The 27,219-nt window shown below is 44.6% G+C and overlaps 1 protein-coding gene across 1 annotated transcript; it reads right to left on the bottom strand.

The window, feature by feature from the left end:
- Positions 1-182: 182 nt before the first annotated feature.
- Positions 183-27,219, bottom strand: VTI1B (vesicle transport through interaction with t-SNAREs 1B). The gene is made up of 6 exons (XM_077818708.1): positions 27,016-27,219; positions 19,247-19,305; positions 8,511-8,702; positions 4,563-4,736; positions 2,062-2,123; positions 183-344 (listed from the first exon to the last, which is right to left on the bottom strand). Exons 1-6 carry the CDS (start codon positions 27,128-27,130, stop codon positions 248-250), a joined length of 699 nt encoding a protein of 232 aa, XP_077674834.1. The 5' UTR covers positions 27,131-27,219; the 3' UTR covers positions 183-247.

Below are 27,219 nucleotides of genomic sequence, written 5' to 3'. Positions count from 1 at the left end.
TTACCTTATTACGGTCTATTACCATTACTTCAGTCAGTCTTTACATTTTTATAACCTGCATGTCTTTCTAGAGTCAGTACATAATTCAGTTGAAAATGCTGCCAGAACCTGGCAGCTCAACCACAGGACTTTCAAATGGAGTAGACCTCTCATCCACTTCTTCTAGAGCTACTGCCATCTCGTTTCTCAGCTATGTCTATGCATAATCCTTGACACAAAGGGGAACACCAATCTGGGCTGTGCAAGTTCAGCTCTTGCGGAAGAACTTGTAGTAGACCACACCTCCTAGGATGGCTAGTTCTAGGATGATGATGACAGACAGCAGCAACTTGTTAGTCATAATTCTAGAAAGAGAAAAGGGAGTTTAGGATCATGCTGCTCATGGTAAGTGAAGACTTTTATTGGGTCTTGAGGAATATCCTCCTGTATATGCTCCAGTGTGGTTTAAAAACATTCTTTATGTAAACGCTCCAGCTGAGAACTATAAAGTTATCAAAAGTTGATTGTCTTTAAATCTCATCACTAAGCTTAGTACTTCTGTTGTGGAGAATTCTCCACAATGTTCTCAAAACTAGGAAGAAGGGACAAAGCAGTGATTCCTACACTAAACAGTTCTCTGGGACTTCTCTTTACATTCTCCATTTCACTACTTGCAGTGGTGCTGCATTCTCCAACTTTTTTTATTTCCACACTGTAAGATGGACAGGACTACCCCATTAAGTCAGTTATTTCTTAGGAGCATAAGCCACCACTACTCAGTGTATGGGCCTCTACCTTTCTAGTAAAATGGGTTGGCTCTTCAGAGGATACTATTGTACTCTGCCAAAATGGTCTTTAAAGATGTTTGGCCTTTAAAAGACCTCTAGAGGGGACTATTGACTTGTATAACAGGCCATAAAATTCCCCCACATAATTCCTTTTGAACTACAGCACACACTCCCACCTCTGCATTCCCCAAAATGTTCATTTGTTACTATGGTCGCTAAAGATCATTCCACATACAGTTTACATAAATGACTAAAGTAGGTCATCAAGAACTCGCAGCAAGCTGTAATGCAGTAGCAGGTTAAAAAGTTGGGTTTTTTGGGCTGAAGTTGTCTCATGGACAAAGAAAAAAAATCAGTAGGCTGTTTGAACCTCCACAAGCTTTGGTAAGTTAGTTTCCTAATTTCAACATGGAAGAAGGTTAATGGAGTGTACAGAGGACTTCTGTTCTAGAGCAGGACACTGGTGCTAACTGAAGATGAACAGCACAGACAAGATGCATTATTTAAGAAAAGAGGAACCACAACCTTAAGTGCAAGGTAACACTATGAATTGATACTCAAGAATTAAGAATCTTGAGTATCAACTGATAGCTTAAAAAGGCTGGTCACTATGCAGAAGCAAACAATGTGTTAGCAAGGAATAGAACAGGGAGTATTCTATAAAATGCATAATACACCTTGCCCATGAATACAGTCGTCAGCTTGTTACCTTGAAAAGGGTGTTGAAATCCAGAAGAGATTAATAGAAATAGGGTAGGGAAGACTACAGTTGGTCTATACAATGAACAATAGAGTGCCACTTGAACTCTAAACTATTCCAAAGGAAAGAAAAACAGGTAGTGAAATTAAGGCACCTTAATTTCCACTGCATTTAGCTGTGACTGAGTACCTTTCCCAGACCTGAAAGAGCTCTTTATGGTGCTGAAGTTGGTCTAATGAAAGATATTACCTTGCCCACCTTGTCTCTCAATACCTGCTCACTGAGGAATATTAAAAAGAGACTGTAGCCCATTTATTTGGGCAAATTTCAGTTACTCTGTTTACCTAAAAGTCCCCAGCTGTTCTGGTATTTTAAATTTCCTTTGCTGTGTGCTGTAGAACTGCTGCACTGTTATCAGAGGTGGCAGCAGCATTTGGGTACTGGGTGAGGCAATTCCTGCACAGTAAATAGTTTTCTGGTTGTATCTTATTTTGAAATTTAGAAGAAAGGCATAATTGTTTGGGATTGGTCATTATTGGAGGCTAGCATTGCTTTAAAGTTTTAAAAGGTAAGTAAATTCATCACACCACTCACCTTTTTGACATGGAACGCAGGATCTTACGGGTTTTGCTTAAGTTTTCGCTTGTGTTCACTAACTACAAAGAAAAACACATTAGATTTCACTTATTCTGAAGGGAAATAAAAGGCACAGAGCCAAACCTTGTACTCTGACCCACAGTGTGCCAGCAGTTAGTTGAGGGCACAATGAATTAAGCAAACAAAAGATCTGGGTTCAAGAAGGACCCTAGTAAGAAACAAGCAAAACAAATTAGGGTTATGCATTTTAAAAGCTGTCACATTATAAACAACTCAGGTGCAAACCTGAGACTCAGAACATGTGGTCACTGCAGCTTTCAATATAAAATTTGGTCAGCCCTGTTCCAGAAGTTCAAGAAGATGGGTTGGGAGGGAAATTAGGCCAGTTGTCCTTATTGAGTGAGTCAAACCAGGGGTTGTTTACACTAACACCGGTCTGTCAGGGGTGTGGTGAAAGGAAAAAAACCCCACACACCCCTGACTGACATAAGGTTCACGGACAAAAGTGCCAGTGTGGACAGCACTATGTTGGCAGGAGAGCATCTCCTGCTGCTCATTGGAGGTGGTTTAATTATGCCTGCAGGCAAGCTCTCTTCCATCAGCTGCTAGAAGGTCCATGAGGTAGACATAGCCTCAGAGCACCTTTAGAAGTGCATGCCACTTGCCCTCCATTTACATTCACAAGCACCCTTGGTAAATGGATCTGTTTATGCCCAGGCTTTCAAACCCACACTCATTGCAGCAAGTGCTTTCACAGAAATCAGATTGTGCAGATCATAAAGCAAACAATAAGCTGGTTCCAGCCTGATGCCAACACTAGTATGTTTTTGCATGAGTGGAATTCACTCATTTCACATAAACACAACACTATGACTCCTGTTAGATCCTATGTGAAAAGGGATTTGTGATGGCAGATCTGTACCATTCTGCCTGCCAAGAGTCACCACTTTTGGCACCTTTTTTATACAGTTGCAAATATCTCCTGCTCACAGCTCCGGGAGAGTCCACAAATCCATTTAAAAAACAGTTCTAGACTTCATCTCTTTGTTAAGGGAGCATATGCAAAAAGAAGATGAGCTTGTATTTATTACTATTTCAGTAGAGGGAACAGCATACAGAAAACACACTATAAATGCATAACTCCTTGAACAAGTTTAACAGGATGGTATATCCAAAGGACTGCATTAACTCTTAGCTTCAGAAGAAAGTAGCTTTGACAGATGCAATGTTTTGGAAACAGAATATTCAGGTTATTGGATCAGCTTTATAAAATATTGTACATCTTTATGGGCTGGCTAGTGATTGTATTCCTGGATGAACGGATGGTTCCTGCAGGAACGATAGTTAGAGGGGAGTGATGACTGTAAATTCCCAATGCTGAAGCAATATAGGTAACAAGACTTTTGAAGTTTTGCCTCCCAGGGAAATAGCCTATGCTGGTTTGACCTGAGTCAAGAGGCCTGCTGACAGAACTATACAGACAGCCCTACTCTGGGAGAGGGAGTCACTCACATTAAATCCAAGATCGGATATGAAACTGGGATGATGGGTAAATGTACACTTTGAGCTAAAGGTGTGATTCCCAGGTTGAAGACCTTTGATTAAGCTATCATGCTAAAAACAGAAGTGTAGGTGCTGCAATGCTGGATTCCGTTCTTTCTTGTACATCAATATATTGGTTTATCAAGTTTCCGTTACTCGTGTGCAAATCTACTGAGGGCAACAGGATTGTAGAAATGCAGCCAAAGGTCTAATGAATCTTCATTACTGGTGATACTACTCGGAAATAACCAAAGCTCAACTGTGCACAGGCTTAGTTTGCAGAACTAGAGGTAAGAACACATCTTCACTTGTTAAGTGAGCAAATTTGATACAGAGATCCAGGACACAATAACTGGATCAGAGTGGAACTGCACTTTGACAATGCTTCACTCAAAAAAGAAAGGCTTCAGTGGTTACAGCCTAACTTTTAGGTCAAGTTTACATAGTTTAAAACCACTATTAATAGTTTACATTATTAGTTGTTGGGCTAGTTCCTGCCTTAGCCCCAGGGAGCTGGAAGAGACCTATTGGGTAATCTAGCCCATTTCATCCACATATAAACTCAGGTTAAAAACTGATTTAGCCTCTTCCATTTACTTCACACTGTCAGGGTGATAAAATGACTAAAGTTTAAACAGGATCCAGGCACTAGCATAGGACTCAAAGCCAAACGGAAATGAACTGAAATTCCACTTCACAGTGTATTCCTGGGGGCAAAGTGCTCTTTATGGTGGAAGTTTATGGACTGCTAGGCTGAACAAATGGAGGCAATTTTTTATTTGTCACCAATCTACAGTCCTCCACTCTAACTGCTCCTTCTTTCCAGATGTCCATATCGCAGCTTTCATACCCAGGAAGTAAACATCTGATGGAAGCACCCAGATCTCCATAGAGGTTACCGTTCCCAATAGGCTAATGCCAGGCTATGTTACAGTGCCCACAGCTTTTACACTCACTCTGCTTTTGGTGCGTTCCAATTGCTCTCGCTGGTCCCCAAGTTCCTCGATTATCTCGGTACCTATCTGATCCGTCTCTGCAGCGATCCGATGTGAACGGTCAATGCTCTGAGTGGCTCGGTTCAGGCTGTCTGTCCCCTGGAGAAGCAACCCCCTCTGCAACTGCAGATGAGTCTAAAAAATAGGTTGCACTGTTTAGCTGTTAAACATGGGAGCAAAACCATACTGGCTGCTGATGCACTCTAGAATTGAGATGCATTGCTTTATATAGACCATGTGCCTATAAACAGCGACAAGGTCCTTTTAGGTTAACAGAAGCAGACAAATCAAGTTTGGAAGTATATAGTACGTTAACTCTGTATTACATAGTATTAGCCCTTACTATGGATGAGAGATTTATCTGCAACATTTCTAGAGAATAGGGAGGAAGCCAGAGTTAAACAAACTACTGTAAGAGGAGGAAGAAAGGGGACACTCACTCTCACTACAAAGTTATAAGAGCCAAAAATAGATTAAAGACAGATTTCCTTGTTTACATCCTTAAGAGCCACAACCATAAAATGCAAGTCAGTCACTGCTAGAGACTGAAATACAGAGCAAGAGATGCTGTTCCATATTTAGATTCATTTGATTTTCCCACCTTAAACTCAATTGTGCCCCACTCCCTCAAAATCCACAGCACAGGATGGCCTCAAAAATCAGTAGACTGGGACTGGAGCAGAGAATTCAGGACTCTTCTTCTGTATCTGTTGTAATATAGGCTTGTTGCATATTACCACAAAACTAGAAAGTTATGAAGAAATCTATCTCCAGTAAATGCAAAAACTGGGACTAACAGTACTCCAGCAGAGATTTAGTCCAGGATAGCAAACGTATTTTCTTTAGAAAACCTCTTTTGGAAACAAGAAATAACCTAGGATTTCCTGTGCCTTATCATTTGCATGATTTTAGGGACAAATATCTACTCTAGGAAGCCAAGAAAAAACAAGCTGTAGTTAAATAGAAAGAAGCCTGGCGTAGTTCTCACACACACATCCCAAAACTACATTCAAAATAGTGTTAAAAAGATTCATCTTAAACCTAGCAAAGACATGAAAAAGGAGTCAACTGAAAGGTTAGTCTTAGGGCTACAGATGCTACATGGGAAAGGTTTTAAAACATTCTGGTTAGAAATAAATGTGTCACATTTTCCTTCCTTTAATCTCACTTCCCTCTACCATTAGGGGATACTTACTTAAAAATAGGATCTTTGTTTTTATCTGCTCCTTTTATCCCTACCTTAAGTCATTCCTTTATCTACAGCATTCACAATTGGTTGCTGTGGAGATTTTTTATGAGGTCACACAATCAGAGGATTATATGAGAAGCAGCAGCAGCAGATGGAATGCCTAGGCCATCAAGATCCTCTTTTCATGCAAATAAGTAGCCCAAGTCACAGGATGAGATGTATACCTTCAAATCAGCAGCACTGCTATGGGTACCCGCATGGCCCCACAGTATGCCAACATTTTTATGGCTGACTTAGAAAAACGCTTCCTCAGCTCTCGTCCCATAATGCCCCTACTCTACTTGCGCTATATTGATGACATCATCATCTGGACCCATGGAAAAGAAGCCCTTGAGGAATTCCACCAGGATTTCAACAATTTCCATCTCACCATCAACCTCAGCCTGGACCAGTCCACAAACGAGATCCACTTCCTGGACACTACAGTGCTAATAAGCGATGGTCACATAACCACCCCCCTATACCGGAAACCTACTGACCACTATGCCTACCTACATACCTCCAGCTTTCATCCAGAGCACACCACACGATCCATTGTAGAACTTGGCTTACACGATACAACCGCATTTACTCCAACCCCTCAGACAGAGACAAACACCTACAAGAACTACAATACCCACCTGCTGAAGTGAAGAAACAGCATGACAGAGCCAGAAGAGTACCCAGAAGTCACCTACTACAGGACAGGCCCAACAAAGAAAATAACAGAACGCCACTAGCCATCACCTTCAGCCCCCAACTAAAACCTCTCCAGCGCATCATCAAGGATCTACAACCTATCCTGAAGGATGACCCATCACTCTCACAGATCTTGGGAGACAGGCCAGTCCTTGCTTACAGACAGCCCCTCAACCTGAAGCAAATACTCACCAGCAACCACACACCACACAACAGAACCACTAACCCAGGAACCTATCCTTGCAACAAAGCCTGTTGCCAACTCTGTCCACATATGTATTCAGGGGACACCATCACAGGGCCTAATCACATCAGCCACACTATCAGAGGCTCGTTCACCTGTACATCTACCAATTGATATATGCCAGCAATGCCCCCTACCACGTACATTGGCCAAACCGGACAGTCTCTACGTAAAAGAATAAATGGACACAGCGTGAGACGTCAAGAATTATAACATTCAAAAACCAGTCAGAGAACACTTCAATCTCTTTGGTCACTCAATTACAGACCTAAAAGTTGCAATTCTTCAACAAAAAAACTTCAAATACAGACTCCAACGAGAGACTGCTGAATTGGAATTAATTTGCAAACTGGATACAATTAACTTAGGCTTGAATAAAGACTGGGAGTGGATGTGTCATTACACAAAGTAAAACTACTTCCCCATGTTTATCCCCCCATCCCCACTGTTCCTCAGAGGTTCTTGTCAACTGCTGGAAATGGCCCACCTTGATCATCACTACAAAAGGTTCCCCCCGCCCCGCTCTCCTGCTGGTAATAGCTCACCTTAAGTGATCACTCTCCTTACAGTGTGTATGGAAACATCCACTGTTTCATGTTCTCTGTGTATATAAATCTCCCCACTGTATTTTCCACTGAATGCATCCAATGAAGTGAGCTGTAGCTCATGAAAGCTTATGCTCAAATAAATTGGTTAGTCTCTAAGGTACCACAAGTCCTCCTTTTCTTTTTGCGGACACAGACTAACACGGCTGCCACTCTGAAACCTGTCAGGATGAGAGAGGCTCACTGACCTTGGATCAGAACTGGCCCTCAGAATAGAACATTTTCCTAAATTTTGAAAAAGTCTTTAATCTACCATCCTGTACTAAGCTATTTGTAAGGGAGGCAATAAATGCCTCATGCTGCAATATCCAGACAAATCAAGGATAGCACCTCAGTCTTCAAAGTTTTCTGGCTTCTGTAGTTTTAGATCTGGCGAAAGGTATACCGAAGACTAAAATAATTCAGCCACAGGACAGGTGCAGGATGGACAGCACCACAAACTTCCCACACAGATCAATGTGCCTCAGAGCTTTAAGACTGGAGGTGATTTCAGTCTCTACAGTTCACTCATATTTTGAGTTAACTGTCTACAGTACAATAAAACAAAACTAAAATCTGGTACTTAAAAGTTTTGAGTGGCCAGATCAATATGCTACTTAAATAGATGGCTTCTTACATGTACCTGGATTATTTAACTGAATTTTAAAGACAGCTTTACCATTGATGCTACACGGTGCATTTAAATATATCTACTTCACTCACCTTTGACAGTGAAATGAAATTGGTCGTTTAATTTTTTTCCTGCACTACTACAGTTGTGTTTTCTGTGCTGTAAGGAATGTTTAAATAAAGTATTTAAGTAGGTTTAATGAAAATCTATTTTTAGGTTTTTAAAAATAGATTGAGCCAAATGCTATTTGAGCATCTCTTAAAAAGCAAGTTTGTTATTTTGAGTTTATTCTTTCATTCTTACCAAGTTGACACATGTTTTTTTAAAAGAGCTCCAGGTACAATTTTCCTCTCATGAGAAATACTCCCTATTATGCAGAGTAGGTTTACAGCCAAGTTACATGAGCTCAGAAACTAAGGAGGGCAAGACAGAAACATTAACTAGCAGAGCTAGCTACAGCTGAATTCACTTTGTATCACAATCAAGAGTTTTAAAATATAGTTAATATCTATTTGACACTCACACTCTGCTCATTTTCCATGGAATAGATTCCGTATTTTGTGTCCCCCCGACTTCCAAGACCCAACCCCAAATCTGTGCTTTTAATCTCTCTCTGGAACATGGCAAGGTCTCTCTTGTAGGTCCGGATTCTGTTCATCATTTGGTTGCGGAAGGACACTGGGGCATATTTCAGTTCTTCTTCCATCTCCCGCAGCTTTGAAGAGAAAAAGTAGTTATAAAAAGTACCACATTCATTCTACTAATATAGAGGGGGTATTCAAACTATGCCCAACCCAAAGATGTACTCTCAACTTGACAGGAGTCAAAGGAATGACCCTATTTTGTGAGGGAGGACATTGTAGCTGCCCTCATCTATTACAGAGGCATAGCACAGGTCTACAGGTCCCAGCAGCTGCTTGGCTCAAGATGAAGTACTGCATACCAGGCCAGAAGTCTCCACAAGTCACACCTTCACATAAACGTATGGGACAACAAGATTACATGATTCCACAGGCTTCATTTTTGTCCAATCCACAGCACAGGGTTCATACTGTGTGTTAAACAGTCTTCCCTCAAAAAAGAGTCCAAAAGTTAACAAGATAAGTCCCAACAGTATCATACAGAGCGTTCTCTGAATTAGGATTTCAAGTTTATGATTTCATTTCTTGAAGTGAAAATATTGAACAAGTCATACTTGTCAGTATCATGTCATCAGTACCTTCCATAATATGATTTGTATTGTTACTCACCATCCCAATAAGAACAAGAGAATACTAAGACACTTGTATTCATGTGGACTCTGGTACAAGACATGGATTGGGGAATGCTTCAGTGAAAGAGACTAAAGCCAAAATTATAAAATTGATTTTCTATATAACATTTTGATAGTTGTACTTTGTCCTTTTTCACATTCTTTAAACAGTTTTAGGTTGGTGTCAACTTTCCAATCACATCTACACAAGTGGACAGGCCATCAACCAAACTTCCAGATCTGAACACTGAGCAGTTCAGTACATCTCTAAATAGGACATGTGACTAAAGCTGGGTGAATAACTGATTTTTCAGTTTGCTGGCAGTTCCGAAAAGTTTTAAAAAGGGGGGGGGGAGGGCGCCCCACATGGAGGGTTCAACCAGAAATTCAGGAATGTTGGTCAAATCAAAAAAAGTCAACAAAAATTTCATTTCCGGTCAAATGAAATGCTTCATTAAAAAAAAAGTCCAGCTCTATTTTAAGAGAAGTGGGAGCATGCAGATGTATGGATCTCTACACCAATAATCCTTTGATGGATCAGGAAAGAATGGCAATTACTACAGATTCATAGTTTAAGGCCAGAAAGGACCATTAGATCATCTCGTCTGACCTCATGTCTATTGCATGCCATTTCACCCAGTTACCCCATATTGAGCCCAATAACTTGTGTCTGGCTGTTCTGGGCCAAGGTGTTCGAAGCACTGCAGGCCGACAGAGGTACCCTGAGAAAATGAGACCCACACGCAGCTAAGCAGCGAGTTATTGGCTTTATTGAAGGTTAGTGACACACCCGCAAAGGGGACTCCAAGCTTTGCTGTCACGGAGGCGGAGAACCCAGTACACTGGAGCTTTGCCTGGGACGGAATCCGACGAAGGGGCAACCAGCGAGCCATAATAAGCAGTACACAGAAACAGCTCATGAATATATAATTAGGTACTTCCCTAAAGGGGCTTTCTGCTACCTGGCAACAGGCCATTCAAGGCAGACAAAACCGGCCTAAAACTAGTTGAAGTTGGTTCCCCATGTCCTACAGTGACCGGGTGGCCTCGAGAAAGCGGAAGTTCCCTAGCTAGGCCATAAAAGTCTTCCGCAGTCCCTTACACTGGCTAAAGCATATTGTCCAGAAAATCCTCCAGTCTTGATATGAAGATATCAAGAGATGACGAAACCACCACTTACTCTAGTAGCTTGGTTTTCAAATCTACTGTGTCATGTTTCAGAGATTCAACAAACATGATTTTTAAAAACTACAAAAGCCCAAATGATACATCACCACAAAATTTACAGGGTCAAAAAGAAACATCTGGATTGTCCTGTGATGGACAATGGACATTAAAGCTAATGTAAATGAAATACGCAATCCATATATCTAGTACAGCAAGCTATTGTACCTGTGTAATTGACCACCATGTCAGCAAAACTAGATGGTGCAGTAAGTGGAGTTTAAAACATGTATGTGTTCCCATGAGAAGAACCACGGAAGAGTTCTGGGACATACATGAATTCTCAAAGAAATAAAGTTTTTAAAAGGTAACCATTACATAATTATGGAGCAGAAGAAATTTTAAGCCTTTAGTGGTATAGCTTTAAAAAAAATAAAAGGACATTTTTGTGTTGCTTTACATCTTCTGTTGCCCCAGTAATCCCTGCAAAGAAGAACATTGCGATGCATGTTCTCATATTCACACTTACGGGTATTGCGCCACCTGGTGCTACCTAATGATAGAATCTCCTCCAAGCAGTACCCATTAGAGCGCACATGCACCCTCTTCTACCCCTCCCCGAGCATAGCCAAATGTTCGGAGGGCGAGGCTATATAAGGGGCACAGCACCCTCTACAACTTCAGTTCCTTCCAACTATTGTGCCAGACAAAAGTGAACCACTCCAATCCATCTTGGATCCACGGCCAGATAACTACATCAAGAATTAAGTGTAGTTTTTAGTATAGTAATAAATGTTGATAGTTTAGTATAGTTGGTGAGATTCAGTTCCCTGTAATAGCTGAACCAAAGAAAAAGAAAAAGCCAAGGTTTAAGAGGTGTGCTTTGTGCCCAGCTGTCTTCCTGGAGATGGTGTGATACTCCCTGGAGTACCCAGGCTTGTAAGGCACCTCACCACTACCTCCCCTTAGAGCTGGGGTTTTCACAACAAAACTTTTGGTGACCGCAATCTGAGGCCACCAACTCTTGCTTGGGGCCATTCTGACAAATTTTCCTAAAATACTTAATTTTAGGAAAAACAAATAAATATGCACACATGCACATTTCCGAATCATTGTCATTTGTGTTTTTTGGGTTTGGTTTTTTTTTGTAGACTCGATAATAAAAAGGTACAGTTGTATTTTGATGCGCCTGACCCCTGTTGCCTCCCCCATCGCCTCTAGCCCCTGTCACCTTCCCCAGCCCCCACCTAACCCCTGGCTCCCCATCACCCCCTCTGGGACCCACTGCTTCTGCCTCCCTCCCCCCATTGCCCAAGATCCCTTCAGCAGTATCGCACCCCAGGCTCACCCTGCTCCTCGCCTCGACCATGGTGTCCAGTCAGACCGGTCCAGCTGAAGCCCAGACCTGGAGCGGGTGGGAGAGGGGCTGAAGACTGGAGCCCCGCCACCCCAGGGGGCAGGAGCCAAGAGCCTGTGGCCTCACAGCTGAAGCTGGGGGCAAGGGACTGAAGTACCAAGCCTGTTGCTAGAGCCCCAAGGCTGAAGGGGGGGGTTAAGCCCACCCACTTAGCCCCATTGCTTTGTCCCCTCCCCTATCTCTGCCCAGGAGGCAGTCATGACCGCAGGAAAAACCCCTGGTGGCAGCATGTGAACACGTGGCCACATTTGAGAAACACTGCCTTAGAGCAAAGCAGTCTTGTCTGTGTTTGCCGTGGATCAGCTCCCTGAAATCAAGAGCTCTGGCAGTACAAGCACTACCTTCCAGGTCTCCACAGTCTTTGCTCTCTCTCTCTGTAGGTAGTAATAGGTATATACCAACCCACCCCAACTCCCACAAGTTCTTAGAGCACTCCCTGCCCCTTCTGCACTGCACACTCAGTTACCAGGTTCTGTTACCAAACAGTACACATCAGCTTGTAAGTTTCAACCCAGGACAAGCACCTCACTTAACAACCTTATTCTTGTTTTAATTAAATATACCTAAGTGCTGTGATGTTATCAAAGATTCAAGTAATAGTAAGAAAGAATATTGGAAACAAATGTTTACATACAAAACACAATCATAACATGCTTTCTAGAGACTAAACTTAACTAACAGGTTAACCTCCTGTATAAAGAAGTTTATTTCAAACAAAATCCTCTACGGTATTTTCAACCAAGGCTTGCCGAGACCCCACTTTCACGAATGCAGACAAGTCATCCATTTACTTAGTCCTAGGTGCAGGATATCCAAGAGTTTTCTTTGCCTTCTAGAACTATATCCAAAGTTCGTTATCTTTCCCCACAGACAGGATAATTCCCTGTAGCTTGTTTATGTCTGTGCAGTCCTTTCCTGTTTACTTCACATCTCTTTGTTAAGATCTGACTTCCGATGTAAATGGTCATCCTTTGTATTAGTTCACAAAGCTTAATTTACATCCTGAAAGACATACATGTATCTTGCCTCCCATCTGGGAGAAACCAGTCTAAGGCAGGTCACCTTTTGGTGACCTGCTTTTACCGTACATGCTTAAGAACATAACTTTCTGGAACAGATACATAACTCCTTGCACAGTACATGCACATACATTTCAGTGACACTGATGACCAGTCACACTGGCTTTCATTTGAAACCTCACACAAGGCACTTTGGTGAACTAGAATCTACATACCAGAATTCGGAGACTCCTGTAACCCCTGTGCATCCCTCTTTTAGCTGACACTAAGATGTTCTTGGGTCACAGGTGGATGACCATATTAGGTATCTGAAGGGTCTGTGGGGGGGAAGGCTGCTCTACTCCTGGATATTCTATTTGCCAGGCTTTCATGCCCAGAGTGCATAAAATGAGGCAGAATAGACTACAGCTTTTGCTGGTAAACCTTCTGGTTCCAGATCAGAAATCTAACAAACCAGGTTCAGCTCCTCCAGCAACCCTAAACTGCGTACAGGTTCCAGGAGGTTGGGATCAGCTCCGGATTTATTAAAGCCATCAAGACTTTGAAGGCACTCTTGGTGGGAAGAGGTCAGCTGCCTTCCAAGGAACCTAGAGCCACATCAGCAGCTACGGCTATATTAGTTCCAAAAAGGAAGACAAGGGAGAAGACAGCCATTCTTAGTGGTGCTAGATCCCATGCATCACACCTACTGGAGCAGTTCAAGTCTGACATAGGTTTAAGGGTTGGAACCACAGAAGCCAAAGTCGACTCCAGTTTGGACTTTGAAGATCAGAGGCGGCCGGGGCGGGGGGGATGGGGGGAGAGGATCTGAGTATTTCTCTGGATCAGGTACTCTCCACATTGGTGGGACTGGCTCCTGCCTCTGCTCCTGTTCCAGGACTGCCCTTGGATCCAAAGACAATTTTTTTTTTTGTGGTGGCTGATGTGCATCTTCCCCATTTGGAGCATTCCACAAAATCCAAGTTATGGATATTGGCAAATAGGCTTTACAAGTTCTGCAGTCGGATTCCTCTTCTCATTTAAAGAAAAGGAGAGAGATTATTAGTGTCTCTTCAAATCAATCCATACCTCCTCCTAAGAGTTCTACTGGGTCTCCAAACAGATTTTTCTCATCTTTTATTCCTCACCATCCTCTAGGTCCATTGTTGTCTCCTAAAAGGTCCATAGCGGATCCGAGGTCTGATTCTCATTTAGAGAGAGTAGAATTGCACAAAGCCTTGGAAACAAGCAGGGAGAACTGGAGGTCCTGGTGATGTCAAGGAATTATGACGTGATTGGAATAACAGAGACTTGGTGGGATAACTCACATGACTGGAGTACTGTCATGGATGGTTATAAACTGTTCAGGAAGGAAGGCAGGGCAGAAAACGTGGGGGAGTAGCACTGTATGTAAGGGAGCAGTATGACTGCTCAGAGCTCCGGTACGAAACTGCAGAAAAACCTGAGTGTCTCTGGATTAAGTTTAGAAGTGTGAGCAACAAGAGTGATGTAATGGTGGGAGTCTGCTATAGACCACCAGACCGGGGGATGAGGCTTTCTTCCGGCAGTTCGCAGAAGCTACTAGATCGCACGCCCTGGTTCTCATGAGTGACTTTAATTTTCCTGATATCTGCTGGGAGAGCAATACAGCGGTGCATAGACAATCCAGGAAGTTTTTGGAAAGCGTAGGGGACAATTTCCTGGTGCAAGTGCTAGAGGAGCCAACTGGGGGGGGAGCTTTTCTTGACCTGCTGCTCACAAACCGGGAAGAATTAGTAGGGGAAGCAAAAGTGAATGGGAATCTGGGAGGCAGTGACCATGAGTTGGTTGAGTTCAGGATCCTGACACAGGGAAGAAAGGTAAGCAGCAGGATACGGACCCCGGACTTCAGGAAAGCAGACTGACTCCCTCAGGGAACGGATGGGTAGGATCCCCTGGGGGACTAACATAAAGGGGAAAGGAGTCCAGGAGAGCTGGCTGTATTTCAAGGAATCCCTGTTGAGGTTACAGGGACAAGCCATCCCGATGTGTCGAAAGAATAGTAAATATGGCAGGCGACCAGCTTGGCTTAATGGTGAAATCCTAGCGGATCTTAAACATAAAAAAGAAGCTTACAAGAAGTGGAAGGTTGGACATATGACCAGGGAAGAGTATAAATATATTGCTCGGGCATGTAGGAATGAAATCAGGAGGGCCAAATCGCACCTGGAGCTGCAGCTAGCGAGAGACGTTAAGAGTAACAAGAGAGGTTTCTTCAGGTATGTTGGCAACAAAAAGAAAGCCAAGGAAAGTGTGGGCCCCTTAATGAATGAGGGAGGCAACCTAGTGACAGAGGATGTGGAAAAAGCTAATGTACTCAATGCTTTTTTTGCCTCTGTCTTCACTAACAAGGTCAGCTCCCAGACTGCTGCGCTAGGCATCACAACATGGGGAATAGATGGCCAGCCCTCTGTGGAGAAAGAGGTGGTTAGGGACTATTTAGAAAAGCTGGACATGCACAAGTCCATGGGGCCGGACGAGTTGCATCCGAGAGTGCTAAAGGAACTGGCGGCTGTGATTGCAGAGCCATTGGCCATTATCTTTGAAAACTCATGGCGATCGGGGGAAGTCCTGGAAGATTGGAAAAAGGCTAATGTAGTGCCCATCTTTTAAAAAAGAGAAGGAGGAGGATCCTGGGAACTACAGGCCAGTCCGCCTCACTTCAGTCCCCGGAAAAATCATGGAGCAGGTCCTCAAAGAATCAATCCTGAAGCACTTACATGAGAGGAAAGTGATCAGGAACAGTCAGCATGGATTCACCAAGGGAAGGTCATGCCTGTCTAATCTAATCGCCTTCTATGATGAGATTACTGGTTCTGTGGATGAAGGGAAAGCAGTGGATGTATTGTTTCTTGACTTTAGCAAAGCTTTTGACACGGTCTCCCACAGTATTCTTATCAGCAAGTTAAAGAAGTACGGGCTGGATGAATGCACTATAAGGTGGGTAGAAAGTTGGCTAGATTGTCGGGCTCAATGGGTAGTGATCAATGGCTCCATGTCTAGTTGGCAGCCGGTGTCAAGTGGAGTGCCCCGGGGGTCGGTCCTGGGGCTGGTTTTGTTCAATATCTTCATAAATGATCTGGAGGATGGTGTGGATTGCACTCTCAGCAAATTTGTGGATGATACTAACCTGGGAGGAGTGGTAGATACGCTGGAGGGCAGGGATAGGATACAGAGGGACCTAGACAAATCGGAGGATTGGGCTAAAAGAAATCTGATGAGCTTCAATAAGGATAAGTGCAGGGTCCTGCACTTAGGACGGAAGAACCCAATGCACAGCTACAGACTAGGGACCGAATGGCTAGGCAGCAGTTCTGCGGAAAAGGACCTAGGGGTGACAGTGGACGAGAAGCTGGATATGAGTCAGCAGTGTGCCCTTGTTGCCAAGAAGGCCAATGGCATTTTGGGATGTATAAGTAGGGGCATAGCGAGCAGATTGAGGGACGTGATCGTCCCCCTCTATTCGACATTGGTGAGGCCTCATCTGGAGTACTGTGTCCAGTTTTGGGCCCCACACTACAAGAAGGATGTGGATAAATTGGAAAGAGTCCAGCGAAGGGCAACAAAAATGATTAGGGGTCTGGAACACATGACTTATGAGGAGAGGCTGAGGGAACTGGGATTGTTTAGTCTGCAGAAGAGAAGAATGAGGGGGGATTTGATAGCTACTTTCAACTACCTGAGAGGTGGTTCCAGAGAGGATGGCTCTAGACTATTCTCAGTGGTAGAAGAGGACAAGGAGTAATGGTCTCAAGTTGCAGTGAGGTAGGTTTAGGTTGGATATTCGGAAAAACTTTTTCACTAGGAGGGTGGTGAAACACTGGAATGCGTTGCCTAGGGAGGTGGTGGAATCTCCTTCCTTAGAAGTTTTTAAGGTCAGGCTTGACAAAGCCCTGGCTGGGATGATTTAATTGGGGATTGGTCCTGCTTTTGAGCAGGGGGTTGGACTAGATGACCTCCTGAGGTCCCTTCCAACCCTGATATTCTATGATTTTAATTAAAAGGAGTACTTGTGGCACCTTAGAGTCTAACAAATTTATTAGAGAAGTAAGCTGTAGCTCACAAAAGCTTATGCATCTCAGAGTTCAGCCACCAGGTTTGCCGTGACATTATCAGGGATACTGTTCCTGACGGCTTGTAGTCCATCTTTGTGTGGAATGTTGGTGTAAAGGGCTTCTACATCCATAGTGGCTAGGATGGTGTTTTCAGGAAGATCACCAATGGATTGTAGTTTCCTCAGGAAGTCAGTGGTGTCTCGAAGATAGCTGGGAGCGCTGGTAGTGTAGGGCCTGAGTAGGGAGTCTACATAGCCAGACAATCCTGCTGTCAGGGTGCCAATGCCTAAGATGATTGGGCGTCCAGGATTTCCAGGTTTATGGATCTTGGGTAGCAGATAGAATACCCCTGGTCAGGGTTCTAGAGGTGTGTCTGCGTGGATTTGTTCTTGTGCTTTTTCAGGGAGTTTCTTGAGCAGATGGTGTAGTTTCTTTTGGTAACCCTCAGTGGGATCAGAGGGTAATGGCTTGTAGAAAGTGGTGTTGGAGAGCTGTCTAGCAGCCTCTTGTTCATATTCAGACCTATTCATGACAACGACACCACCTCCTTTGTCATCCTTTTTGATTATGATGTCAGAGTTGTTTCCGAGGCTGTGGATGGCATTGTATTCTGCACGGTTGAGGTTATGGGGCAAGTGATGTTGCTTTTCCACAATTTCAGCCCGTGCACATCAGCGGAAACAATCTATGTAGAAGACCAGTCTGTTGGTGAGTCCACCCAGAATCCTCCTTTTTGTAGGGTTGGTAAGAAGGTCTCTGTGGGTTAATATGTTGTTCAGAGAGGAATATTTCCAACACATGTTTCCCCTTGTTTATTTCCCCTCCTACTGTTCTTGTAAAGTCTGGAAATGGCCCACCTTGATCATCACTACAAAAGGTTCCCACCGCCCCGCTCTCCTGCTGGCAATAGCTCACCTTTCCTGGTCATTCTTGTTACAGTCTGAATGGTTAACACCCATTGTTTCATGTTCTCTGTGTATATAAAATCTCCCCACTGTATTTTCCATTGTATGCATCTGATAAAGTGAGCTGTAGCTCACGAAAGCTTATGCTCTAACAAATTTATTATTCACTAAGGTGCCACAAGTACTCCTTTTCTTTTTACAGATACAGACTAACACAGCTGCTACTCTGAAACCTAGAAGAATTAAGAGGCTTGGTTTATTCATTCCTTCTCAGCCTGGGTTTCCTCACTTGTTTGCTTCTCTTATGGGTATGTTTCCAGATCCCAGCTACTGGAGGGACTGGCAGTCCTGGGTTCCACCACAGGAATACTTCAATCATCTTTCTTATGAACAGACAGGTAATGTCTCATCTGATAAAGGTTTGATATCTGGACAATCCTTGGACCGGATTCCACCACATCCACCTGCAAATCAGACAGTTGTGCCTGACACACTTTCCGACTTCAGCCACTCCTCAGGGTCCTCTGTCTCTTCAGGCAGTACAGCGCTGGTCTGCTCAGCTGCTGATCCACGGTCCCACAGAAGGCTCTGCTCCCTAGGAGAGATGTATACCTCCTTCCCTGATGCAGCCCAAACTGAGCAGGGCCCTCCCTTTATACTTCCTGCCCTGTCCCGTTACTTCTGGTGAAGTGGGTCCAGGGGGAGGATAGTGGTCCCTCACTCAAGTTGGAGGGAGACCACTCCACCTCACCACACTCCAAGGCCAGCAACAACAACAAAAACCACACACATTAAGAGAACCGCTGGGCTAGGCTTCAGAAATGCTCAGGGCAGGCATAGAAAGGGGCACACACACGTTCTAACAAGCACTACTTGGAGAGGGTTCTACCGTTGGGTGCCATGAGCCAGCACAAAACCCATAAGTGTGAAAATACAGAGTCATCTTGATTTTTACTGCTCTGCCCATTATAGGTTTCTGGCAGAACAGGATTAGAATGCTCAGCATTCATAACGTTGACAATCGCACAAACCAAGGAAGAAGAGGGGATTAGACTGCCATGTTCAAATGATTCTAGGACACAGAACTGCAACAGAAGAGAGCGTAAAGCAGGAATTCGCTACTTATCTCTTGGAGTTCCCCCTACAAGATGAAGAATCCTAAGGATTCTGATTGCATGCTGCTTTGCTTGGTAATTGTGAGGTGGCATTTGAGTCTAGTGCTAGTGAAAACTGCAGGCTTGAGTCTTGGAGAATGGAACCATGTTTATCTAAACAAGTAGAGGATGTGCACTCCGCACTAACCCCATCACGACTGAAGCACCAGGACCTGAATAAGTCATTTCTAAGGAGAAAGGGAAATAAAAGTGTATGGCTGATGTCCCATTTGGGTTTCTCCTCCCCAGTGTCACAATTCCAGCCACATCCTTACCGTTTCATTTGCCTCCTGTTGTTTCTCATCAAATTCTCGTATTAGTTTCTTCTTCTCTTCTGGAAAAGAAATGGAACCACATCAAATATGCTACAAGGAAATTAAAACAGATCTCAAGCTACCATAGGATGGGAACATCACACAGAAGACTGAGTTAACAGGAAGAAGCTGACTAACAGGACACCAGGCCAAAGTTCAGCTTAAAATGGGGACCACCAGAAAATTCTTATAAAGGGCCAGAGAACTTAAAACCCACCACATCGTGATCAAGAAATGAACACACAAAGCAACACAGGCCGCTAGCTTTGGAAGACCAAAATATTGCTGATTTCTGAGACTCAACAAAACTCCATTCCCAGGACAATGCTGAAAAAGGTGCTTAACTCAGGAAAGTCATAAAGACCTATGTTGGTATGCCTCTCAAACAATTGCTTATCTTGTGGTATTTAAAGTTCTGTAAGTTGAGCAGAAGTTAACCCCAATGTCCTGGCTGAATTCTGCACCACTACATATGCAAATTCATGTCCTGCGCAGATTTCTTTGCTTCCCCACCAAAAAATGACTGACAGGAAAGCAAAGGGAAGCTACAAGAGCAGACACGCACCACTACCTAGTAGCACAGGTACCATTTTTCAGGCACCCACAGCAGCTAGCGGACAAGTAAATCACCATGGGGCTGGGGACACCCCAGCCAGTGGCTCCTACCCTGAGTTGGGATCAGCTGCTAGTTGGGATCAGCTGGGACTAGCAGCTAGAGAGAATGGGACTTTTTCTTCACCCGCAAGAAGTGTCAGACCCAACCCTAGAAACCTCCCCCAGCTGCAGGAAACTCAGCATCCTCCCCTGCTTTCTGCCCCCATCACTCCTCAGCTGTGGGGGGAGGGGTCACTCTATGAGGAGCTGCTCTCCCATCCACCCAACCCCTGTGCATCCAGACTTCCCATACCTAGACACCCCTGCCACACCTCACCCAGTACATCCAGAACCTCCCTAGCTCTCCATACCTGAACCCCACCACACTGAACCTCAACCCCTGCATCTGGAGCCCCCACCCTGGCACCACCCTGAGCCCCCACATCCAGACCACCACACTGCTGACCGCCAATTAGCTGCACCCAGACCCCCACCTCACCAAGACCCCACCTGCTGAGACCTCCACAATGAGCCTCAACAACCTTTATCTGGAAGCCCCTGCAAAGTCCCATTGCCTCTGCACCTGTAAACCCCCCCTACCCCACGAGCCTCTGTGCAACCAGATCCCCCCCATACCTAGACTGCCCACTGAGCTGCCTGCACCCAGACTGTCCCACACAGAATCCCCTCACCTGGATTTCCCCCACACTTGGATCCTGCCTGGTTGAGCCTATCTGCCCCACTCCTGGTGCACCTGGCGCAGAGTGGCATGGCCCTAGGGTGTTCTTGGGGCAGGCCCAGACCTTGTTCTGTGTCAGGGTCAGGTGCAGCCCCACTGCAGAGTCCGTGTCCTGAGGGTGTGGGGTGGGAGGGCTGCAGGGTGATCTTCCACCTTCATGCAGCCACTGGCCTGTGCTCCCTACTGCCATGCTGGAGCCTCTGCATTTATTTATTGACAAATAAAGCATGCAGAAAACTTGCAGAATTTTAAAGTATTGTGTGCAGAATTTTTAGTTTTTTGGTGCAGAATGCCCTCAGAAGTAAAATTCCATTTATGTAGTTTCATTCTACCTTCCTACATTTCCCCTGCAGTTTCTACTGGATACAGCATCCTTCTCTTGCTTTGTTGGACAGCTACTGTCTTCAGCAGTAGGTGAAGAAATTCATGTATCTATAGGTTTCAGAGTAGCAGCTGTGTTAGTCTGTATCCGCAAAAAGAAAAGGAGGACTTGTGGCACCTTAGAGACTGAAGTTTATCTGAGCATAAGCTTTCGTGAGCTACAAATGAAGTGAGCTGTAGCTCACAAAAGCTTATGCTCAAATAAATTTGTTAGTCTCTAAGGTGCCTCAAGTCCTCCTTTTCTTTTTATGTATCCATAGGTAATCTAGAATCCTTTCAGTAAGGGATGCTGTCAAGAACTCAGATAATACTGAAATAATGCCTGAATGGACATCTCCCTTAGCTAAGCTGATTATCCATGTCACCCCAATGAGCTATGTATGTTTCAGTTTTAATGTGAAGTGCCCACTTGCTACTGAGTCCCTGTAATGAGCGTCTGGGCTTTTGAAGGCAATGTGTTGTGTTTTGTTTTTAACAAGAGCCTGAACAGATACACATAGCATTTGCTAGATGCTTCTACCTGCAGAGCCTATCACACCCTCATACTGCAAAGATAATTTGGAATGGTATTGTGTAAGCAGAATTCTAAACAAACATCTAATCCCTTGATGCTACAAGAAAGCAATAGTGCAGGAGTTCTCAAACTGGGGGTTGGGGACCCCTCAGGAGTTCACGAATTATTATATGGGGAGCCACAAGCTGTCAGCCTCCACCCCAAACCCCGCTTTGCCTCCAGCATTTAGAATGGTGTTAAATATACAAAAAAAGTGTTTTAATTTATGAGGGGGAAATCGCACTCAGAGGCTTGTTATGTGAAAGGAGTCACCAGTACAAAAGCTTGCAATAGTGTATGTTTTTTATAAGCTTGCAGAAAGCTTGAGAAGGCCACAGAACTGGTTTAGAGCATTGTAAAGGGAAAGGGCAGTCATGTTTGGAAGAATTCTGATAAAAGAATTATTATTCATCTCTCCTAGAAGCCAGTGCAAGTTTGTCCTGACTTCAAACAAAATCAACTTAAAGAAAAAAAAAACACAGGTTAACATGACAAAACTCATCTACTCCAACTGCAGTATTATGAAAAGACTACAGTCTCTCCATAGTTCCAATAGCAACAAGAGCTCTATTACAACGTCAAATTTTCTGTTATGAAATCCTGCAACTCTGGTCCCCTAAAGAAGCCAAACTCCACCAAACTCTCAGTTGGTAGAAGTTTGAGAAAATATCGAAGTCTTTAAAATAGCTCCTTTTATTTTTGTAACTTGTCTGACTTCCATTTCCCTTTCAGCCCAAAGTGAAATTACACCACAGTATTTTAATTGTAAGTAGCTTTGACACTGGCTCAAGTTGTCAGCTAACAAGGAAAAGTTATGTTCTCAAATAATACAAAAAGGCAGTTACTCTAATCACTGTATGGACCATAACACTAGCTGTCAGTGCTAACATAATAGACTCCTCACTGCAGTAATAAGTGAATAAGAAGTTGCATCAAATGTATACTTTCTATTCATGAGGGAATTCTGCACCAAAAATTAAAAATTCTGCATCAAAAGATTTTTTAAAAAAAAAATCTGCAAAATTATGAATATTTTGTCAAAACACAATGTAATCACACCAGTTTCAATTATTTTGGTAACTTATTTCAAAATTCCTGTCAGCAAGGATATCTAACAAACAAGATTCAGGAAATTTTAACAAATAGATTCCTTACTAGGCATATTAATACAGAACTCTGAGTAATAATTCATTTAAACTACAATACAGAAACGTATTTCCCACACCCCTCAGAAGCAGTGAAAAGGCTTGGGGAAGTCAGGGGTAATGGAGGAGCTGAAGAGGAGGGAAGTAATTGCTGGGAAGAAGCCTGGGAGTGAACATGGAGAGTTGCTGGGTGTGAGTAAGATGTATGGAACAGGGTTGGGATTTTGGTTTTTTTTTTTTTGGAGCGGGGATTGTTAGGGAGCCTCCCCCACGCAGACCCTGGCTGACCCTTAGCCTCTCATATTCAGGCACATCTGCCCCTGTCCCCATGTGGTCCTCCACCACCGCCTCTGCCATCCTCATGTGGGCCTGCACCCCCACTGAGCCACCCCCTCCCCATCCCCTTGTGGCCCTCCCTCAGCCAGAGTGTTTCTGGAACAGTGCAGCTCAGAAAAATATAACTATGGAATTTTCAGCGGTGCTGCTGTTCCTCCAAAGTGATGCAAGAAACTGTCCAAAGTACTTCAGAAAATTTCAACCCACTTAAATAACCAGATTTCCACTTTTTGGATGATGCATTTGATCAGGGATTGAATATTAATATACCTCATTATACTCATTCCAAAACCCTTTTCAAAGCTTTGAGAATCACTGCACACACACACACAAAAATGCAGTCATGTCACGAATGGAAAATGGTCCCAGTTTAACACTGCAAAAATAATACCACAAAACAGCATAAGACAAGACGTAGAGAATACTTTAGCAAACTGAAAGTATGGAGTTAATAGCCAAATTGAATACAGACTGGACTTTGGGGGTTAAAATTTCTATTACTGAAAGAAGTGTTGTTACATTGTTAATGACCATGAGTAGTTAGGATCTGGGTTTCATAATCCTCATAAAAGGTATCTTTAGATATTCAACTCAGTATTTAATGAGGAGCCTAAACAAACAACCTGTAGCTTTTTAGAAGGTTGAAGGTCTCCGTACAAGGTACAGAGAATCACAATAATTAATCCTGACGGTCACATGACTAACAAATACCATAGAACAAGGACTATTTGCCCTTTTTACTCTTCTAGCAGAGAAAAGAAGTAACTGAGGTAATTTTGTGTCAGGCTTCTCCAAAGTAAGGTAGTTTCCTGATTGTGAAGAGGTTCACTCATATTGCTAACAATCCCCTTTTTCCAATATAACCAGAATTCACCAGATGAATTCAAGGGCCACCATCAACTTTTAGAGCAGTGGTTCTCAAACTTTTGTACTGGTGACCCCTTTCACATACCAAGTCTCTGAGTGCAACTCCCCTTATAAATGAAAAACACTTTTAAATATATTTAATACCATTAAAAATGCTGGAGGCAAAGCAGGGTTTGGGGTAGAAGCTGACAGCTCATGACCCCCCATGTAATAACCTCACAACCCCCTGAGGGGTCTCAACCCTCAGTTTGAGAACCTCTGTTTTAGAGAAATAATTCCATTATAAAATGTTTACCTACTTATCAGTATCTGCAACACTGAACATTACTAAAACTGAAAAATTTGAGGAAGCTATTTTTCCAGTATTACTTTCTACATTTGACAACATTACACATACACCTCTACCCCGATATAACGTGGTCCTCAGGAGACAAAAAAATCTCACCATGTTTAGGTAAGACTGCGTTATATCAAACTTGCTTTGGTCCCCCCGTTCCTTGTTCCCTGACCGCCCCCTCCAGAAACCCCCATCCCTAATCACCCCCAGGACCCCACCCCTTACCCAACCCTCCTACTCCCTGTCCCCTGACTGCTCCGACCCCTCACCCCCTGACAGGCACTCACCGGCGGGAAGCGGAGCAACACGCCACAGCCCACTCTACTCTGCTACCTGCCAGCCGCAGTGCTCCACTTTCCCCAACTTCCCCACACTCACCAGCGGTGGGAAGGATGCCCCCCGCACTCACCTGCAGCGGGAAGTGGAGCAATGCAGCCCCAGTCTGCTTCGCTTTCCTTGCCCTGGCCCTACTCACCTGAAGCAGGAAGCAGAGCGCCATGGCTAGGAACTGGCGGAGTGGAGCGGGTGAGTGAGAGTGTAGGGGGGGATCCCTTCCTCCAAGCAACATGGCTGGGGCCAGGGAAGCAGAGCGGGCTGCTCCCAGTCCCCCGCTAATCCCCTGGGCCACTCTGGGACTGTGGGGCCCCCAAGTACCCCCCCCACAGCTCCTGCCTCTCAGACTCTGTGGGGGAGAGCCCCTGATCACCCCCGAGACCCTCTGCCCTTTATCCAACCCCTCGGCCCCAGCACCCTTGACATGCTGCTCAGAGCAGCGTGTTGGAGCTTTACCATGTTGTATGCAAACTTGCATTATATCAGGTCGCGTTATATGGTAGTAAAACAGCTTCATCAAGTGGGTTATATCCCACCAAAGCTTATGCCCAAATAAATTTGTTAGTCTAAGGTTCCACGAGGACTCCTCATTGTTTTTATGGATACAGACTAACATGGCTACCCCTCTGAAACCCATTACACATAGTGCTTCACTTTAGAAATCTTCCACACAATCTAGAAATCTCCCATAGCAACAGAGAAGAGAAAATCATTTAAAAATAGGAAAAACACGGCAATAAAATACAAAAATTGACAGGAAGACTCAGATAGCTATATTATTAATTCATTTGTCTAGATTTCCACCTAACAATCTTTTAGGCAAGATTCCAACAACATCTCAGAAGGGAAATGCAATTCATGCAGTAGACCTGCATTAAATGAACAACAGGAAAACTTTCTCCACACAAGAGTGCAGCTCTGCAGCCCCATAGAGCAACACTGCCTCTCCTGTTTGTGCTAAGATTGATGCCAAATGCCCAAAGCATACAAATACTTGCACAAATTTAAGTAATTCCAGTTATGTCAGTGGGATTGCCCAAAGGCAAAAATAATGCATAAGTGCTTACAGGCTTGGGATCTTAGTTAACCCAAAAGTAGGCATGCTCAAGGGTGAAGCTACAAAACTGGCAATAACTAACCAGTAACATATAGCAAAGCAGAACTACTGAAAACCAACACCCCAGAGTGTGCCCTCCAAGACAGCAAAGCCACCAGCAGCTGCTGCAGAGGAGAAGAGAACAGGAGAATTAGCTCAAAGAGAGCAAGCAGTATATCAGACCTCTGCAGACATCCACACACTCCCTCTCTACATAGCTTTTTAAAAGAATCTTGGGAATGTAGTGCTAGTGACTGGTTCTGGCCTGACAATTTCAGAGATGGAAGATCTTTATTTATCCATAGAATATGTATTACATGGACAGTCCAATCTTCTCCTCACTGCCCCATTAGCATGCCTCATGCATTTAGCTGAGATCATCTTAAGGGTCAGACTTCTATTTACATGTCCCACGTAGTTCTTGGTCTCTTCCAAGGTTGCTAATAAGACTGGGCCAATTAGTTCTGGCTAGTTGGAAAGCTCTGTATTCCACTATCAATCCCCTGAGCTACCCAGCCCACAGCATTATCCCATCTGCTTCACAAAGTGAGAGGGTTTCTGTTCTGGAAGTTGAACAGCTCTGTCCCTGGAACCTACTGGATTTTCGAGCTGATTTGACACTTGTTACTTGTATCAACCAGAAATACAAATTCTCAAGAACAGCTCTGCTCCTCTGCAAACTACAAACTGACAAGCGCAAGTGTCGTGACTCTGTAAGGCTACATTGCTTGCTACGGAAGGCCAGCACGAGGACTGGGAAAGACCGAACACGGACGAGAGAGGAGATTTTGATGCGGATCTAGCCAAGGGAGGAGCCTTCTCCACACACAGTTCAAGCTTTGGGCACTGCGGGATGCCAGCCGGTCCTGGCCCGGGGTGGGGGTTCGGGTCAGGCACAAGCCAAGCGCACCTGCCTGCCGTTTGCTTCTGTAAGCTTCCGCCCCCCGCCCTCCCTGCCATTCCGGGGAGGCCCAATAGCGGCATTAGGAATTTGGAAATCGCTCCCCTGACTGCCCCAAGCAGCGGGGCGTGGGGGCGAGCCGCGTCCCGCTGGCCAGGCCCCGCTCTGCGCTCTTCACGGTCCCTTGCGACAGCGCTTGTAGCGCCTCTTCAGCCAAGGAGCCTGCGGTTTCGGAGGCGGCCCCGGAGGCAGGAGAAATCTGCCCCCAAAGCTAAATCTGCAGTTCCCGCGCCCGCCAGCTCCGGGGAATCCCGACACCGCGCTGCGGGGAGACGCGCTACGCGCTAGCCACGGACCGGGCAGGAGACAGACGGGGGTGGGGTGGGGGGCGAATTCCAGCTCCCCTCCCAACGTAATAACGGCCCCGCGCTCGCCCCCGGCGCCTCACCAGCCGCGCTCCCCCGCAGTCTCTCCGGGACGCCCCGCAGCTCCGCCTGCAGCCCCCGGAAGATCTCGTGCAGCCGCTCGAAGTGCTCGGAGGAGCTGGAGCCCAGACCCGCCATGGCGGCAGCGGCAGCAGCCGCCGTCTCGCCTGTTACTAGGATCCCGGTCCCATCGCCTGCTCTTCACGGACACTTCCGGGCCGCAGGTC

This window comes from Eretmochelys imbricata, chromosome 6 (assembly GCF_965152235.1).
Source record: "Eretmochelys imbricata isolate rEreImb1 chromosome 6, rEreImb1.hap1, whole genome shotgun sequence".
NCBI lineage: Eukaryota > Metazoa > Chordata > Testudines > Cheloniidae > Eretmochelys > Eretmochelys imbricata.
This window is presented reverse-complemented; position numbering and strand designations above follow the sequence as displayed.

Excerpts from the sequence above, each read along its gene's own strand:
- VTI1B (XM_077818708.1), bottom strand. The coding sequence starts at position 27,130 with ATGGCGGGTCTGGGCTCCAGCTCCTCCGAGCACTTCGAGCGGCTGCAC. Across the intron at positions 8,703-19,246 it reads AACAGGAGGCAAATGAAACG|CTGCGGGAGATGGAAGAAGA; the intron begins GTAAGGATGTGG and ends TTCTCTTCAAAG. Across the intron at positions 345-2,061 it reads CTGCGTTCCATGTCAAAAAG|AATTATGACTAACAAGTTGC; the intron begins GTGAGTGGTGTG and ends TTCTCTTTCTAG.